This window comes from Narcine bancroftii, chromosome 3 (assembly GCF_036971445.1).
Source record: "Narcine bancroftii isolate sNarBan1 chromosome 3, sNarBan1.hap1, whole genome shotgun sequence".
Lineage (NCBI taxonomy): Eukaryota > Metazoa > Chordata > Chondrichthyes > Torpediniformes > Narcinidae > Narcine > Narcine bancroftii.
The window spans coordinates 258,031,900-258,049,907 of NC_091471.1; the positions used below are offsets into that span (position 1 = coordinate 258,031,900).

At 42.3% G+C, this 18,008-nt stretch overlaps 1 protein-coding gene across 2 annotated transcripts in view; it reads left to right on the top strand.

Annotated features, from left to right (window-relative positions):
• The window catches only part of LOC138758576 (very-long-chain enoyl-CoA reductase), a 115,645-nt gene that overhangs the window by 25,135 nt on the left and 72,502 nt on the right, over positions 1 to 18,008 (top strand). Inside the window, exon 1 of one of the 2 annotated variants that reach the window (XM_069927721.1) lies at positions 1,520 to 1,538. The exons of the other annotated variant lie outside the window; for it this stretch is intronic. Within the exon in view, the coding sequence (XP_069783822.1) occupies positions 1,536 to 1,538 (3 nt within the window). The 5' untranslated portion in view covers positions 1,520 to 1,535. Of the gene's footprint in view, positions 1 to 1,519; positions 1,539 to 18,008 lie in introns of those variants that run through there. 2 annotated transcript variants of the gene reach the window in all.

An 18,008-nucleotide genomic window follows, 5' to 3' on the forward strand; every position in this document is an offset into this window, starting at 1 on the left:
GGGAGTTCGGATGGGTGCCAGGGTACCCAATCTACCACGGAACTTGCTCAGGGCTGCCGTGCTTCTGCCTATTTCCCCCTTGGAAAGGGTAGGAACTCACCGGGGAGTGCCAGGGAGGTTCAGTAGACCAATTCGGCTGAAGAAGCTTGCAGATCTCTTTATGCGCTGTGTGGATCCCGAGTTGGACCCAGGGAAACTCATCCACCCAATTTGGGCCTTTCAGCCTGCCCATCAGAGCTGATTTCAGGTGCCCATGGAAACGCTCCACTCGGCTGTTTGACTGTGATGATAGGCTGCAGTGTGATGCAGCTGGGGGCTCAACATGAACTGGGCCCCTCTGTCCAATGTGATGTGGGCTGGGATGCCGAAACGTGCTACCCGAGTTGCAACTAGGGCCCTGGATTTGGTGGTTGTGTCTGTGAGGGGAATTGCCTCTGGTGAGATGATCCACCGTGGTGAGGAGATACCCATGCTTCCCGTGATGCTGGCAGTGGCCCTACAATATCGACGTGGAGATGGGTTGAAACTGCTGTGGTGTGCCTCTGGACTTCGGCTGTCTGACACTATGTGCATTTTCTGACCTGTTTTTTGATGCAATGCCACATGAACTGACTGGATTCCTTGCGGACTGTGGTGTGGATCGAGGGGTGTACTAGGCCATGCACTGAGTGGAGGATGTTGTCTCCAGGCTGCTGGGATGACAGAGCAGGGATGGCCAGAGCCTGTGTCACAGAGTCTGCTCACCTGGACCCAAGAGTACGACCTGCAGCTGCAGTCCTGAGATTGTGGTCCTGTAGCTGTGTGTCTTCTCATTGCATCTCTGCTAGTTCTGAGTAGTTGATTCCCTGTGCCAATGTTTGGATGGTTGGCCTGGATAGAGCTTCTGCCACGATGTTGTCTTTACCAGAGACCTGCTGGATCACTGTCGTAAACTCTGATTTGTACGAAAGGTGCGGCTGCTGCCGGGGTCTGATGCCTTTGTGAATGCAAAGGTTAAGGGCTTGTGGTCGATGAAGGCTGTAAATGGTCTGCCTTCCAGAGTGTATCTGAAGTCCTGGATCGCCAGGTAGAGTGCTAACAGTTTTCAGTCGAAAGCACTGTATTTCAACTCCAATGGTCTTAAATGTCTACTGAAGAAAGCCAGGAGCTTCCAGTGTCCATCCACATTAGTTCAGTACCCCGCCGTTTGCTGTGTTTGATGCGTCCACTGCGAGGGCTGTCGGAACATCGGTCCTGGGGTGTACTAGCATGGCAGTGTTTGCCAGGGCCTCCTTCCTTTGGTCGAAAGCTACTTCGGCCTCCGGGTTCCAAGTGATGTCTTTCTTTTTTCCCCACATCAGGGTGAACATGATGCTGGCTGCTGCTGGGAGAAGTTTACCATGCCCATAAATTCCTGTAGCCCTTTTGACTATGGTAGACCTGATGAACTTCTGGATGGCTTCTACTTTGTTCGGCAGGGGCAACACGCTGTCCTTTGAAATCCTGTGGCCCAGGAAATCGATGGTCTTCCGCCCAAACTGGCATTGGCTGGGTTAATGGTTAGTCCAAATTTGCTCAGTTGGTGGAGGTGGGATCAGTGGGATCAGAATGACATCCAGGTATATGAATGAAATCCCAACCCACTGCATCCGTAAGGCGCTGAAAAGTCTGCAGCGTATTTTAGCCCAAAAGGCATCCGTAAAAACTTGAACAGGCCAAAGGGGGTGATCAAAGCAGATTTTTGGATGCATTGGGAATTGATACCAGTTTGACATTTGAAAAGATGCAGGGTCAATATAGGTTTGCTGCGAAGTCTTGGATGTGCGGTAAGGGGTAGCAGTCCGGCATGGTGGCTTAGTTTAACTATCTATAGTCCCCTCATGGCCACCAACCCCCAGCTGTCTTCAGCACCATGTATAGCGGTGAGGACCTGCGGATGATCCCAAGCTCCTCCACGCGCCTGAGCTCCTCTTTGGCCGGGCGGAGGTTGTCCAGGATAGCCTTCTGGCCCTTTTATCCAGGGGTGGCCCTTGAGTGGTGACGTGGTGCTGCACTCCATGCTTCGGCATGGTTGAGCTGAATTGCAGTTTGAGTACTGATGGGAATTCAGCCAGGACCCTGCTGTACTCATTGCTGGACAATGAGACAGTCCAGGTGCAGTTCAGGTTGTCTGGCTTCCCTGAGATGGAACATTTGGAAGATTTCGGCGTAGGCCAGCCTCTGACCCTTCAGATCGACCAGCAAACCATGGGCCTTTAGGAAATCTGCCCCCAGGAGCTGTTTGGCCATTTCATCCCATTTAAACGTATTGGCGCTGAGTTGTAGTTGGTTGGACCTTGTGTTTGCCGTAGGTCCATATGGAGCTGTTGTTTGTGGCTTCAAGGTGGGTCCACACTGTCTGGTCCTTGACTCTAGTACAGTGGGTGGGATGATTTCTGCCCCCATGTCCATGACGAAATAGCATCTGGACCTTTTGTCCCACATGTGCAGCAGGCAGTGACCCGGGTCACATGTGCGTGACCCGCCACTGAAGCCTGGCAATGGGCTTGTGTTCTCCATCTCTTTTTTTTTAATTTTTATTATTTTTTTATTTTTTATTTTTCACACCATAAATCACATTAACCATGGTACACACTTTTTCCTTTTCACACATATACAGTGCCATTTTCTCCCCACCCCCATCCTCCCATCCCACCCTCCCTACCTCCCCCCTCACGTCCATTTAAGGTATAAAATCTAGGATACATTTAACCAGTCAGACAATGTTGTCATTCAATAAAAATACACCAGAAATTCTACTGAGTCCATTCTTTTCATTTCCTTTTCCTTCCGTTAACTTAGGTAATGATTGTCCCCGGTAGGTTTTCGCTATTGTATTTAATGTAAGGCTCCCATATTTGTTCGAATATTTCAATATTATTTCTTAAACTATATGTTATTTTTTCTAATGGAATACATTTATTCATTTCTATATACCATTGTTGTATTTTCAAATTATCTTCCAATTTCCAGGTTGACATAATACATTTTTTTGCTACGGCTAGAGCTATCTTAACAAATCTTTTTTGTGCATCCTCCAAATCAATTCCAAATTCTTTGTTTTTTATGTTACTTAGGAGGAAGATCTCTGGATTCTTTGGTATATTGTTTTCTGTTATTTTATTTAATATCTGATTTAGATCTTCCCAAAATTTTTCTACTTTCTCACATATCCAGATTGCATGAATTGTTGTTCCCATTTCTTTTTTACATCGAAAACATCTACAGATACTGTTGGGTCCCATTTATTTAACTTTTGAGGTGTAATGTATAGCCTGTGTATCCAGTTATATTGTATCATACGTAACCTCGTATTTATTGTATTTCTCATCGTTCCGGAGCATAACTTCTCCCATGTTTTCTTTTTTATCTTTATATTTAAATCTTGTTCCCATTTTTGTTTAGTTTTACCATTTGTTTCCTCATTCTCCTTTTCTTGCAGTTTAATATACATATTTGTTATAAATCTTTTGATTATCATTGTATCTGTAATCACATATTCAAGGTTACTTCCCTCTGGCAAACTCAAACTGCTTCCTAATTTATCCTTCAAGTAGGATCTGAATTGGTAATATGCCAGGGCTGTATCTTGAGTTATATTGTACTTATCATTCATTTGTTCAAAGGATAAGAATCTATTTCCTGAAAAACAATTTTCTATTCTTTTAATCCCTTTTTTTTCCCATTCTCTAAAAGAAAGGTTATATATGGTAAAAGGGAGTAACTTGTTTTGCATCAATTTTAGTTTTGGTAATTGATAATTTGTTTTATTTCTTTCTACGTGAATCTTCTTCCAAATATTGAGGAGATGATGTAATACTGGAGAACTTCTATGTTGTACCAAATTTTCATCCCATTTATATAATATGTGTTCAGGTATCTTTTCCCCTATTTTATCTAATTCTAATCTCGTCCAATCTGGCTTTTCCCTTGTTTGATAAAAATCTGATAGGTATCTTAATTGTGCGGCTCTATAATAATTTTTAAAGTTTGGCAGTTGTAAGCCTCCTTGTTTATACCATTCTGTTAATTTATCCTCGGTTTCCCCCCTCTCCATAAAAATTTCCTTATGATTTTCTTTAACTCCTTGAAGAATTTCTCTGTCAGTTGTATTGGCAATGCCTGAAATAAGTATAATATCCTTGGAAAAATGTTCATTTTAATACAGTTTATCCTTCGTATTAGTGTTAGTGGTAAATCTTTCCAATGCTCTAAATCGTCCTGTAATTTTTTCATTAGTGGATAATAATTGAGTTTATATAGTTGGCCGAGATTTTTGTTTATTTGTACACCTAGGTATCTTATTGCTTGCATTTGCCATCTAAATGGTGATTCCTTCTTAAATTTTGAGAAATCCGCATTATTCATAGGCATTACTTCACTTTTATTTACGTTTATCTTGTAACCCGACACTTCTCCATATTCCTTCAATTTCTTATATAATTCTTTTATTGATAGTTCTGGTTCTGTTAAGTACACTATAACATCATCCGCAAATAAACTGATTTTATATTCCTTGTCTTTTATTTTTATTCCTTTTATATTATTTTCTGTTCTTATCAATTCTGCTAGTGGTTCTATAGCTAACGCAAACAATAAAGGTGATAGTGGGCATCCCTGCCGTGTTGACCTGCTTAAGTTAAATTGCTTTGATACATGTCCATTTACTGTCACTTTCGCTAACGGTCCCTTATATAATGCTTTAATCCAATTAATATACTTCTCCGGTAGACTGAATTTTTGCAATACTTTGAACAAATAATTCCATTCTACTCTGTCAAAGGCCTACTCTGCGTCTAAAGCAACTGCTACTGTAGGTGCTTTATTCCCTTCTACTGCATGAATTAAGTTAATAAATTTACAAATATTGTCTGTTGTGCGTCTTTTTTTGATAAATCCAGTTTGGTCTAAATTTACCATTTTCGGTACATACTCTGCTAATCTGTTTGCTAATAGTTTATATTATCTTATAATCTGTGTTAAGTAAAGATATTGGTCTATATGACGCTGGTGTGAGTGGATCTTTCCCTTGCTTTAGTATTACTGTAATTATTGCTGTTTTACATGAATCTGGTAAGCTTTGTGTTTTATCAGTCTGGTTGATTACTTTCAGGAGGGGCGGAATTAATAAGTTTTTAAATGTTTTGTAGAATTCTATTGGGAATCCATCCTCTCCTGGTGTCTTATTATTTGGTAATTTTTTTATTATCTCTTGTATTTCTACTATTCCAAATGGCTCTGTTAATTTATTTTGTTCCTCTATTTGTAGTTTTGGTAGTTCAATTTTAGTCAGAAATTCATCTATTTTCCCTTCTTTCCCTTCGTTTTCAGTTCGGTATAATTGTTCATAGAATTCTCTGAAGTTTTCCTTAATTTCTTTTGGATTATATGTAATTTGTTTGTCTCTTTTCCTTGATGCCAATACCATTTTCTTAGCTTGTTCTGTCTTAAGCTACCATGCTAAGATTTTGTGCGTTTTTTCACCTAGTTCATAATATTTCTGTTTTGTCTTCATTATATTCTTCTCCACCTTATATGTTTGTAGTGTTTCATATTTTATTTTTTTATCCGCCAATTCTCTTCTTTTAGTTGTATCTTCCTTCATTGCTAATTCTTTTTCTATATTTACTATTTCCCTTTCCAATTGCTCTGTTTCCTGATTATCGTCCTTCTTCATCTTGGTTATATAACTTATTATTTGCCCTCTAATGCATGCTTTCATTGCATCCCATAGTATAAACTTATCTTCCACTGATTCCGTATTTATTTCAAAATACATTTTTATTTGTTTTTCAATAAATTCTCTAAAATCCTGCCTTTTAAGTAACATGGGGTTTAATCTCCATCTATACATTCTTGGAGGGATGTCCTTTAACTTTACTGTCAATATTAAGGGTGAATGGTCCGATAGTATTCTAGCTTTATATTCTGTTTTTCTTACTCTATCTTGCATACGAGCTGATAACAAAAATAGGTCTATTCTTGAGTATGTTTTATGTCTAGCCGAGTAATATGAATATTCCTTTTCCTTTGGGTGTTGTTTCCTCCATATATCCAAAAGTTGCATTTCTTCCATCGATTTAATTTTAAATTTGGTTACTTTGTTCTTTCTGTTAATTTTTTTCCCAGTTTTGTCCATATTTGAATCCAAATTCAGGTTGAAATCCCCTCCTATTAATATGTTCCCTTGCGTATCTGCTACCTTCAAAAAGATATCTTGCATAAACTTTTGATCTTCTTCGTTAGGTGAATATACATTGAGTAGATTCCAAAACTCCGAATATATCTGACATTTTATCATTACATATCTCCCTGCTGGATCTATTATTTCCTCTTCTATTTTAAATGGGACATTTTTACTAATTAATATAGCTACTCCTCTTGCTTTTGAATTATACGATGCTGCTGTTACGTGTCCTACCCAATCTCTCTTAAATTTCTTGTGCTCCAATTCAGTTAAATGTGTTTCTTGCACAAATGCTATATCAATTTTTTCTTTTTTCAGTAAATTTAGCAGTTTCTTCCTTTTAATTTGGTTATGTATTCCATTAATATTTAAAGTCATATAGTTCAGCGTAGCCATTTTATACTTTGTTTATCTTCCCTTTCCGTTTCGCCATCATTACCTTTCCTTCTTATCCATTTCTGTTTTCTTGTTTTGAACCCTTTATAAGACAACATTCCTAAAACATCAACCATTTTCCTTATTCTCCTATTTAAAACTTCTTTAGCCCCAATCTCCCCTTCCCCTCCTGAGTTGTCCTTTATCCCTTGTCGAACAACCACATCTCCCCTCTCCATTTGGATTTGCGATTACACTCGCAATCGTCAGCTGATTTTGCAGTGACCGCAACTCCTCCCCACCCAGCCCCCCCCAGAAAAGATTTCACTTTTCATATGTATCAAAGGTCACTCTTTTAGTTCCCTCCTTATTCCCTCTATTCCATTTCCTTCCCTTATTAATTCTTGTCTATACTATCTATATTTTCCTCTAAATACGGATACATTCATGTATGCACATTATACACATATACCTCTTTACCCACATACATATAAATCATGGTCATTTTTACTCTTATTACATATTTTCATCTCTCTGGTTGTTTTGTAGTTGTTCTGCAAATTTCCTTGCTTCCTCTGGATCCGAGAATAGTTTTTTTTCCCATAAGATCGTTTTCAATGTATTGAACTCCTTTCTCTTCTTCAGGAGTTCAAAACTTATGTGTCTTTTTAGTTCGCAGTCTTTTGTACTCTCGTTACACTTCTTCATCCCTCAGTCTATTTTGTAATTGTTCTGCAAATTTTCGTGCTTCCTCTGGATCCGAGAATAGTCTGTTTTGTTGTCCTGGAATAAATATTTTCAATACCGCTGGATGCTTTATTATAAATTTATACCCTTTCTTCCATAAAATCGCCTTTGCTGTATTGAACTCCTTTCTCTTCTTCAGGAGTTCAAAACTTATATCTGGATAAATGAAGATTTTTTGCCCTTTGTACTCCAGTGGCTTGTTGCCCTCTCTTAGTTTTTCAATTGTCTTCTCCAGTACCTTTTCTCTTGTAGTATATCTTAGGAATTTTACTAAAATAGATCTTGGCTTTTGTTGAGGTTGTGGTTTAAAGGCCACTGCTCTATGTGCCCTTTCTATTTCCATTTCTTACTGTAGTTCTGGACATCCTAGGATCCTGGGGATCCAATCTTTTGTAAACTCTCTCATATTCTTGCTTCTTCATCTTCCTTAAGGCCCACTATCTTTATGTTATTTCTTCTGTTATAATTTTCCATTATATCTATTTTTTGAGCTAACAGTTCTTGTGTCTCTATAGCTTTTTTATTAGATTCCTCCAATTTCTTTTTTAAGTCTTTTACCTCCATTTCTGCTGCTACTGCCCGCTCTTCCATCTTGTCCATTCTCTTTCCCATTTCTGTTAAGGTCATATCTATTTTATTCATTTTCTCTTCTGTATTGTTTATTCTTCTTAAATCATTAAATTCCTGTGCTTGCCATTCTTTAAATGACTCCATGTATTCTTTAATAAGAGAAAGTACAACCTTTATCTTGCCTTTCCCTTCTTCTTCTATTTCACTGTACTCTTCCTCTTCCTCTTCTTCTTCCTCTGGGTTGGCCATCTGTTGTTTCTTTGTTGCCCTTTTCTGCTCTTCTTTCTTGTTTTCGTTGTCTTCTATGTTCTCCTCTTGCTGCAGGTATTCTGCAGCTGTCATTGCCGGCTGTGGAGATCGACTCCCCAGCTGGTCACCTCTTCCGTCGGTGTGTTTTTTTGCATGCGCGGTTGCACACTTTTACTCGGCTCAGCGAGCCATCTTTGTAGTCCACTTTCTACCGACCTGAGGGAGCGGGTTTCTCTCTCCACCGCGGGCCTCTTCGAACAGGTAAGGCCTTCTCCATCTTCTTCCGTTGTCTTCTCTTCCTCTCTTCTTACCGTTGATTTCGATTTTTCTTTTTTCATCGCCATCTTCTTTCCACCTTTATACTCACTTTTCTTTAATTTTTATTTTTGTGCCTTTGTGTTTTCCTTTGTTTTTTCCAACTTTTCTGGAGAGGGCTGGAGTTCACCGTCCGGCCACTACTCCATCACGTGACTCCCCCTGTTCTCCATCTCTGATGATAGAAACACCATCGGTCCTCTGTGTCCTTCGTCCCATCAAGGTTGGTGGCGCTCCTGTGGCCCCTAGGATTGGCTTGCTGCGGGGTATTCTGGATAACTGGCTGACAGCAACTCGTTCTCCCTCTTGGTTCTCCAAAGGATGTCTGCTCTGGCTGCTACCTTCCAGGAGTCACTGAAGTCTGCGTCTGCAAGCATCACCTGGATGTTGTCAGGAAGTTGTTTGAGGAATGCCTGTTCGAACATGAGGCAGGGCTTGTGTCCCTCTGCCACTGCTAGCATTTTGTCCATTAGAGCTGACAGGGTTCACTCTCCCAGGCTGTCAAGGTGCATCAGCCTGGCTGCTCTTTCTCGCCTAGTGAGTCCAAAGGTGCTGTGGAGTAGCGATTTCAGCGCTGCATATTTGGCTTCCTCTGGTGGAGAATGGATGAAGTCATCTACCCAGGCAGCGGTTTCCTGATCCAAAGAGCTCATCACGTGGAAATACTTTGTGGAGTCCAATGTTATTTGCCTGATCTGGAAGTGTGCCTCTGCTTGGCTGAACCAAGTGTGGGGTCACAGTGTCCAGAAGGAAGGTAATTTTAACGGAACAGCGTTCAATGCTGCTGCATCCATAATGCTGGGTTGAAAATACATTTTGGACTATCAGGGTCACCAACGTAGCATTCGCGCTCACAGAGTGAATAACGAGACGGGCAGTCGACAGGTTCATTCCAAAGCTCGCTGATTTATTATTTAGTTCGTCGAGGCTTTTTAAAGATGCAACCTGTTCCTGCCATTGGGAACCGGAAATTGCATCGCTGACTGTCCGCTGTTCAGATTTTGTGTGTGCGGGCTCTTTGGGGAAAGGGGAAGATGCCCAGCGCAATCTTTGGTGCAGTCTGTTCCGTCCACACCAGCATTACAATTGGAGCTGGTTCGCCTGTACACCAACTGCATTGGTCGCTACAGAGTCTCATTGAATCTGCTGAATTTGTGATGTCTGAAGTGTCTTTCTGGATATTTGACCTGTCCCTCCCCTCTGAATGTCATTCTGACTTTGGTGGAATTTTTGAACAATTTTTATTGGTTTCTCCCTCTGGAAAGTTGGCAGCTTTCATGCAAGGTGACCTTATATTCTCGTAGCTGAGCTTATTTTTAGCTGATGGCAGAGACTTCAATATGGTTCTTGCATACCATATTGTACCTAAAATGATTAATTAAATGGGCAAGTTGACCTTTTCCTGTCTCTGCGAAGGTATGAAGTTGATAATCTGAATAAATCTAGATCAAGCACCACTGTACAAATAGACACCCCTCCTTCTGGGCGTTCCCTGGAATTTGTTCATGTTTATTATCATCTGACTAAATATAGAGCTAGACGAAGCAATGAGAATATTGTGTTCAGTTCTGGTCACCTTAATCTTTGGTTACTGGATGTGGAAGCTATAGAGAAGGTGCAGAGGAGATTTTCCAGGATGCTGCCTGGATTGGAAAATATATCTCATGAGTCAGGGTTAGCTAGGACTTTCCTCTTTGGAGTGAAGGATAAGAGGTGACTTTAGAGAGGACTACAAGATTGTGAGAGTTATTGAGGCAGGCAGCATCTTTTCCCAGGGCAGGAGTGGCAAACACCAAAGGACATCTGTACAAAGTTTAGGGAGACATCAGGGACAAGTTTGTTTTACACAGAGAATTGTGGGTGCCTGGAATGCCTTGCTGGGATGGTGGTTGTAGGTTGGAACAATAGGGGCATTTCAGAGAGTCCTAGGCAAGCACACGAATAAAGGAAATTTAGAGGGTTCTGAGGTGGGAGGGTTTAGTTTTTTGTGGTAAGAATATATAGGTCAGCATAACATCGATGGCTGAAGGGCCAGTATTCTATGTTGTTTGACAGTTGTCAGAAAGACGTGACTTTTGTGGTAAGACTATCTAGATTTGTTTCCTAAGAAGCAAAGATTGAAGGTATGGGGAAATAATGTGACGTTAACCATGAATAAGACATGGCTACAAGTATAGGTTGGGACTTATATTCCGATGTTTGTTGGAAAGTTGGAAAGTGACTGTGGAAAGAATGATGCTACTTCACATATGGGAGAGAATATAACAAGCAGATACTAGGGGCTTAATAGGTGGAACTAAGAAAGAAGATTTAGGGCTTTTTTGCAGGCTTTATTAAGGCTCTGTAATGAAGTGGTAGAATATAGAGATTAGATTGTGGAATGTACAGTCACCTCATAAGCGAATATGGTGAAACCTCTAATCTAGAATTTGAGCAACTGCCAACCTCAGGCAACTGGCATAAATTCAAGGAAAATAAATAAATTCTAAAAATTAAGAATAAATAAAAATTTAAATAAAAGTTTAAAGTTGTAAAAATACATAAAGCTTTGGTGAAGATGGGAGCAAATATTCAGCCAGCGGAGAGCCTTGGTCGGGCTTTGCTCATAGCAGCTGTTTGAATAAAGTTGTGTGAAACAGGGACGGCGTCACCCAGGAAGAAGAGCTGGTTGATGCCACTCGTCTTATCCTTCCTTAGCAAGAGTCCATCTTTACCGTATTAGCAAGAGTATATCTTTATCATGTATCTTTAAACTTGGGGGGTGTGGGGGGGGAGTTAATTATCTATAATGTTATTGTTTGTCTTTCAGGCGGCTCTGGAGGGGGGAGTGACAGTTAAATGTTTTCAAAGAATATGACTGAAAATAAACTAAATGCTTCAAGGTTTATATATTCATGCAAGTGAAGTTTGTTCAGCGCAAGTACAGTATAGAATTTTTCTCTTTTAAACTGTTTATTCTCAATGCAGGTGTATTAGTTAGGCATTGTGAGAGTGAGTCTCAAGCATCTGGGAAACTCACTTATCTGACATCTACCAATCCCCAGAGGTGCTGGATACCGGTGTTTTACTATACTACAATATACTGAATACACTTGTGTAATCATTGATACTATCTAATAGTCAACCCCACCTTTTTTGGCTCAAAATTATTGTGTTTTTGTATAACCTGAATGATAATTTAAAAAAAATAGACTCCCCTATTTGTGGCTTCGGCCACCGCCCATCCGAATTCCTGACACACCAACAGCAGACCCTCGCCCTGGCCGCTCACTGGAGCTCCCAACGCCCCGGCCATTCGCCCTTCTGACCTCCCAACTGAGTATCCTCAACCCAGTCGCCCGCCCATCTGAGCTCGAGACACCCTGGCTGCAGACTTACCAACCATTCCTGGCCATCCAAGTTCCCAATGCTTTGAATGACACAGGTACTTACTGAAGTCAAAAGTTTGACTCGTGTAAAAGTTGATTCCCCACCCCAAGAAAGTGGTCCAAAAAATTTGACGATTACAGGAGTATGTCCAGTTTTTTGTGGTAAATGAAGGAGCTTGTCAGAAAGCTAGGAGGTTTCTGAAGGGTGTTCCAGAGAGTTCCCGACTACAGAACATCCCAGAACCAACTGGGGTATGGGCCACTTTACATCCAATTGTGTCATGCTAGAATTCTAAATAGGGTAAACTTTAAAGGCAGGGATTGTTTTATTCAGTTACAGATTTACCCAGTGGAAGTTGCAAGAAATTTACTGTGTGGAGTCTTGAATTACTTGCCATAAATTTGTTGGCTGGTACAAAGTCATGGATGACTTAAAATTACAATAGAAAAGCATTCTAAAATTGCAGAGATTTGCTCATATATTTGGAGGCTGGAAGAGGTGCAGAGAAAAGTTCTCACAAAAAAATGCATTATCCCACATCTAGCATTTTGTCTATGATAGTCTAAAGTCAAAAGGAAGATACCGAGGCTGCCGTGTACTGGAAATGCTCGAGTCAGGCAGTGTTGGTGGACAGAGAAAACAAAGCTAATGTTTCAGATTTATAATGTTAACTTGGACCTTGTCCATAGGTTGATCTGCTGAATGTTTCTGGCCCTATGCTGCACAGAAAGGGGTCCAGGTCTTTGCTCTCTACCCCACTGGTTAACGACACAGAGTTGCTAACTAATCACAGCAAAGCCTCAAGCTTGCATAAGACTTCGGAAACCTCATGGTGGAGCCTTTTTAAACAAAGGTGCTCAAGGTCCTTGTTGGTTTTCTATTGTGTCCATTTGCTTTTAACAGTTTCTACATTTTAATTTAATTTTTAAATTTTAATTTAATTTAATACACCTATGTGACCAATTACCAAAATTGTACAGCTTTGGAATGTGGGAAACCCACAGCGACACAGGGAGAACGTACAAACTCTTTGGACGGCACTGGATTTTAAACCTGGTCACTGACACTTTAATAATGTGGTGCTAACTCCTACTCTAACTGTGCTGTCCTGAAATGATGGTATTTGTGAAATGCCATCAGCTGCTTGATGGTTCTTTCCATGAAGGAAAAGCATTCTTGTGTAGCAAGTTGCCACTTGAGTATTTGCCAGAACACTTAAATGCAGGTGTATTATGTCCTGCAATGAAGATACGTTCCACAGTGTTGTTATTCTAGTCCATCTACATTCCGGCAAGTACTAATATTCTGCTTGTGTGTTCTTTCTCCATGGGCTTTGAGCAACTGTGGCAGGAAGCTTACAAAATTTAAGGTTTATTTTATTGCTACATAATAATACATTAAAAATATAATGTACTTTAACTTTTGTCTGCTTTAAGGCAAACAGTCACCATTACACCCCTTACAGTACAAGAGAAAGAGAAGCAAAAGAGAGTCTCTTCAGAGTCATCGATTGCCCGTAAATTTCAAGATTCAATTTATTATCATAGAGATAAAACATCATCCTATTACATGAATTTCCTTTATGCCTGCTGCAAGGCAGACAGATTTGCCACCAGCAGGAATTGCCTAAGCACCTCTTACAGTCAGAGAGAGAGGCAAAAAAGAGACCCCCCAGAGTTACCGTGTCTGTAGATTCACATCCAGCGCTTCCGCAGCCACGCAGAGTCCAGGCCAAACCATTGGCGACGTGAGCTCCAGATCTGAACCTCTGACGTGGCCAGGGACCCTTCAACGCCCTCGGCACCTCCTTGCATCCTGGTTCCAATACCTAGTACTCTTTCAGCCAATTTGAGCCAGTCTCCAGCAGTCTGCAGCCCAGCATGAGTCTCCCGACAGCTTTCACAGGTTTCTTGAGTCCAGTCACCATCAGCCCGCCGCGTGCACTGGTCCCACAGCTGCAGAGCCTCCTCACTGGTCTCCCTCTGTGATCACATTTCCATGGGTCGTCTGTTTCGCTTTTCCTTCTCAGATGGGGGTGGTCTTCTGGTTTCCTGCTCCAGTCCTTCGCTTCCTCAGAGACTGTAGCCCATCATGGCCTGCTGCTAATTTATAGGTGTCACCACCTTGTGCACAGACCCTAAGATTGTGGGATCTCAAATAAAACCCTTCAGCTCCCTCAACGGGCCGTTCCAAGCACATACGGAGCCGACTGGGCGAGTGTAGCCTGCGGGGGTGCTACATCTCACTCCCTGTGGGTCTGCACCAGCAGCAGCTCTGCTACTACAGTGGCTGTCAGTCCCTCCAGTGTCCATGTAGCCTCGACAGCTGCACAGACTCCTGATTCATTAATCGGTAACCCAATCCTAACCTCTGATCAGGAAGCCTTCAGTGTCCAAGGTTCTCAGCATCTTCCCGAATCCCAGCTCTGATACCTGGTTCCCATGAACCAGTCTCCAGCACCCCACAGCCTGTGTGGGTCGCCCAATCACAAGTCACACGTTCCTTAGCCGCTGAGCCCCTTGCATGGTCACAGATCCTGGTTGCAGCACTGTTCATTTCCCCTTTAGCAACAAGCAGAATAATCCTTTTCATCTTTTCCTAAATCCAAGTGTTGTTATTGGACAGACAGATTGTGGGATAGCATCTTGGCCCAGAACCAGCTGCTTTGAACCTGTTGGCCTCAGTGAGGGGAGATCACTATGGATAACCTTCTCCTTCACATCTTTCGGAGAGGCAGACATCTAAATGGCTCATTAATTCATGTGGCTGGAGGTTTTTCTGTTCAAATTGGCAGTCCACAACATTCTGTCTAAATATCTCTATGCTCGATGTCTGAAACCCTGATCCAAATTGTTCAAAGACCATAAAGGGGCACCAGGGACTTGATCTTTGCCACTTTTTTTTAAACCTGTGCTATTGAGACTTCATCAAACCTGCCGCAAATTCTACATGTTCCACCTCCCCCGACTTAAACTTTCCTGGGGCACTTTAACAACTAATGGTTTGAACTGATCTTGGAGGCAGTTTAAAGCTTTACTCTTTGCACGATGATTATGGAGCCAAAGTCCCATGTAAATTCCAGTAGTCCCATACATTAGGACGGTTGTGTCACGATCGCAGTTCCCTATTGGCACTCTCTGCACTACATTTGTTTTTGCCTGTAGGTTCTATTAATACAACCCACACAAGCTTAGCTCAGTGCACTTTTAACAGCTGCAAATAAGGTGCTAGCATTTGCACATTAACACACACTCTGCTTTCCTTCATGTTGACTCTTACCAAGGCTCCCCTGACTGCACCAGAACCTGTTCACTAGCTATTTAGGGACATGAAGCATCTGCCCGCTATGCTCCTGGCAGGCAGTATGTTAGAATCCATGAGGAAGGGTATCATTACCCTTATCTTCAAACAGAAGGGAGAGAAGGAGTATATCACAAATTGGCGACCCATATCATTGTTAAACATTGACTACAAAATCCTATTCCAGGCCATTGCGAATTGCCACTGCTCTGGGGCAGGCGATCTAGCCAGACCAGACCTGCATGGTTCAGGGCAGGAAAATCTCTGATATCCTTGCACTGCGCAGGAATACCATTGCCTACATACAGAACGGGGTGGACAAGTGCCTGGTCAGCTTAGACCAGGAGAAGGCTTTTGACTGAATATTGCACACATACATGCAACATGCTCTTCAGAATGGACTTTGGGGAAGGAATCTGGAATTGGATTACACTGCTCTACACAGACATCCTTTGTGCAGTCCAGATCAATGGGTGGGAAACAGATAGCTTCCCCATCAAGTCTAGAGTCAGGAAGGGATACCCACTCTCTCCATTTCTATTTGTACACTGCTGAATCCATCAGGAAGGACAAGGGCATAAGAGGATTGATGTTGCCAGGCAGTGGAGGCATTCAGGCCAAGGCCTCCCTGTACATGGATGACGTCACCATCTGTTTGGTCACACAATCAGCATCTGCGACCAATTTGAGTCTGCATCGGATGCCAGGCTAAACTGGAAGAAGAGTGAGGCAATGCTCTTCAGTAACAGGCTCGAAAGGTCCACCTTCTCCTTCATAGTCAGATCAGACTACCTGAAGGTGCTGGGGATATGGTTTGGAGAGGCCAAAGAGGGCAACAGGAATTGGTCAGAGCTGATTGCAAAAGTCCACCAATAATTGGGTCTGTGGGTGTGGAGCTCCCTCTCAATAATGGGAAAGAACATGGTCAACAGGCATGAAGAGCTCTCGGTACTGTTGTATGTGGCACAGGTGTGGCCCACCCCCCTCATTGCCAACCTGGTAGTAACCAGAACAGTTTTCCAGTTCATATGGGATCCAAGATGGAAAGGGTCTGAAGGGGCACATGTACATTTTCAGATAATGGGGGCAAGGGTGTACCCATTATAGCCTCATCCTGATGACCACCTTCCTATGTGGCTGCAGCAGGCTGTGTGTGGAACTAAAGTACGAGGGCATCCAGAGCCGCTATGTGCTGAGGTTCTACCTGTCCCAGGTGTTGTGAAGGATGGGCTTGGCTCTGGTGCCACACAATGTCCCAGTCAGCTGGACAGCCACACCACCTATCCTTTGTGGAAAAGTTTTTCCAGACAAATATCTTTGACCACAAGGCCTGCAGACACTAAGAGATGAGGACTCGATGGACGTTGTGGGTGGTTCTCTGAGCAGACTGTCCACATCATCTGGCAGTATGCCTCTTCACCAGCGCTCACACCTGGACTTGGCCTGGCTAGCAGCGAGAGGACCCCTCCCAGTCAGATCCTTCCTAAACAACCAGGACATGACCCACAGTGCAAGTTGTCCCCGAGATGACTGAGGTGGAGTAGAGACAGTCACCCTTCTCTTTGCAGATTTGAGGTGCAAGGGTTCTTATCATAGTTCATCCCCAGTAGAGGATGACAGAGGACTTTGTTCCCAGGGGCGTGTATAGAGTCAGACACCCAGAACTGCTGGAAAATCATCAGCTTGGTGAAAGACACCCTGTGGTCTACCCAAAACCTATTGGTCTTTCAGTACACAGAGATGTTGGTGTGGGGACGCTGCTGACTGGCACATTCCAGGCTGCAGGAGTACGTGCTCAGGGATGCACTGAGGCTCAGTGCAGCCTATGTGTGAGTAGTTCTGTGGGGAAGGACCACAGTCTTCACCCTTCCATCACCAGGCATTGAGGAGCTGAGACCAAAGGGAAAAACAGAGGGGAGTAATGACAGGATTCCACAGTGGTGGCAATGGTTAAACAGAAAGGAGTAAGTATTACAATGCCCAGCAAGGATACAAAACGAAAGTTGGGAAGAAACTGAATGATTATCCTTTGGGAAGTAATTTATTGTTGATGATGCTATTTTTAGTTTTAAAAATTGGTCTGCCTGCATCCAGTGAAAATAGTGCTGAGAATAGCCAATCTTATAAGACCATTGAGGGCAGGTCAGCACACACCTATTCAGATTCCATTTGAAGGCCACTGCTGAATCTTCACCCATTGCCCAATCAGGCAACACATTCCAAACCTCTAAATCCTGACACTTATTGGTAATGATTCTCCTCCACAGGTTTTTCCTCTTTAAATCTGCGTCTTCTGGTTAGTGAATCTTCAGCCAATAGAAAACCAGCTGCTCTTATTTACGCTGCGCAAGCTCCTGTTTTTTTTTTAGTGAGTGTTACTTTGAGTGTTGGAGCAGGGTGCAAACAGTTCACAATTCATGACATTTCCTAGACATGGGAGCCATGTCCAAAACCATAAACAGAGCTAATGCTCTTCATTTAAAAACCAGAACAATGGATTGTTTACCTAAGAAAGGGAGAGAAGTCATCTGATTTATGAGTCTTTTTTGTCAAACAGAAACTGAAACCGAGTGATCGGAAAAGACGAAGGAAATTATTTTGTGTGAGATGGACACTTCTGCTGTTTCTCTTTGTCAAGGAAAACAGTGAATTACCATGACCATTTTGGTTGACCCATGTCTAGGTAAAGGAAACAGGAGATCATTGGATCATGACCATTCTGATGGTCATTTCATCTGACCCTTGGAAGCATTGTGGAAGTCACGTTTCATTTCCCCGATGAAAAGAATAGGGGGTTGTGACAATCAATCGTAAGAAAGAACATTTCTCTGGAAGCAGCTCAATAAGGATTCATGAGTTTTGAACAGTCTGATCACGC